At 54.7% G+C, this 1,458-nt stretch overlaps 1 protein-coding gene across 1 annotated transcript; it reads right to left on the minus strand.

Annotated features, from left to right (window-relative positions):
* Positions 1 to 235: 235 nt before the first annotated feature.
* On the minus strand, positions 236 to 1,450 carry LOC103619628 (sine oculis-binding protein homolog; the record flags this gene model as incomplete). Its single annotated transcript, XM_017740051.1, has 1 exon — positions 236 to 1,450. A coding segment is annotated over one exon (1,215 nt), but the record flags the coding sequence as incomplete, so codon positions are not given.
* Positions 1,451 to 1,458: the final 8 nt, after the last annotated feature.

A 1,458-nucleotide genomic window follows, 5' to 3' on the forward strand; every position in this document is an offset into this window, starting at 1 on the left:
GGTGTGGATGACGGCGGGGCGGATGGCGGGGACAGCGTTGAGGATGATGATGATGGGGATGATGAGGGGGATGAAGGTGAGATGATAACAGGGAGGATGAGGATGGTGATAACGAAGGACAGTGGTGGGCACCATGGTCGGGATGATGAAGGGGATGAAGAGGATGATGATGGAGATGATGGGGATGATGATGAGGACAGTGGTGAGGATGATGAAGAGGATGATGATGGAGGATGATGATGATGATGATGATGAGGACAGTGGTGAGGATGATGAAGGTGATGAAGAGGATGATGGAGATGAGGATGGGGATGATGATGATGGGGACAGTGGTGAGGATGATGATGGGATGGTGGCAGAGAAGATGAAGGGGATGATGAAGGAGGTGATGAATGGGAGGATGGTGGGGACAGTGGTGGGGGTGATGAAGGTGATGATGATGATGGGGACAGTGGTGAGGATGATGAGGGTAACGATGGGGACAATGAAGGGGGTGATGAAGATGATGACGATGGGGGACAATGGTGGTGATGGGGATGATGGTTGGGTTACAACGGGGTGAGGGTGACGGTGGCGGGGTGGTGGAGGTGACAAGGAAGGAGGGGATGAAGATGATGATGATGGAGATGATGACGATGATGAGGAGGAGGAGGATAACACAACAACGAAGGGGATGATGAAGGCGACGATGAAGAGGACGATGGTGTGGATGACGGCGGGGCGGATGGCGGGGACAGCGTTGAGGATGATGATGAGGGGGATGAAGGACAGTGGTGGGCACAGCGGTCGGGATGATGAAGGGGATGAAGAGGATGATGATGGAGGATGATGATGATGATGATGAGGACAGTGGTGGGGATGATGAAGGGGATGAAGAGGATGATGGAGATGAGGATGATGATGATGATGATGAGGACAGTGGTGAGGATGATGAAGGTGAAGGTGATGAAGAGGATGATGGACATGAGGATGGGGATGATGATGATGAGGAGGACAGTGGTGAGGAAGATGATGGGATGGTGGCAGAGAAGATGAAGGAGGTGATGAATGGGAGGATGGTGGGGACAGTGGTGGGGATGATGAAGGTGATGAAGAGGATGATGATGGAGATGAGGATGGGGATGATGATGGGGACAGTGGTCAGGACGATGAAGAGGATGAAGAGGATGATGATGAAGAGGATGAAGAGGATGATGACGAGAGGGACAACGCCGAGGATGACGACAGGGATGACGAAGGGGACGACGACAACAACAACGACGGGGACGGTTATGGGAACGACGAAGGCGCGACGATGACGAGGATGGTGACGCGGCCGACTCTGAGAACGGTGACGAGGATGCCGACGGTGACACCGAAGGCGACAACGCCGAGGACGGTCCCTCACCGGCAGCGTGCGGCTCCCGTGCAGGGCGGCGATGGCGGCCTGGGCCTCCGCGTGGCTCTGGAACTTGACGA

The sequence above is a fragment of the Corvus brachyrhynchos genome, unplaced genomic scaffold (genome assembly GCF_000691975.1).
Source record: "Corvus brachyrhynchos isolate BGI_N302 unplaced genomic scaffold, ASM69197v1 scaffold787, whole genome shotgun sequence".
NCBI lineage: Eukaryota > Metazoa > Chordata > Aves > Passeriformes > Corvidae > Corvus > Corvus brachyrhynchos.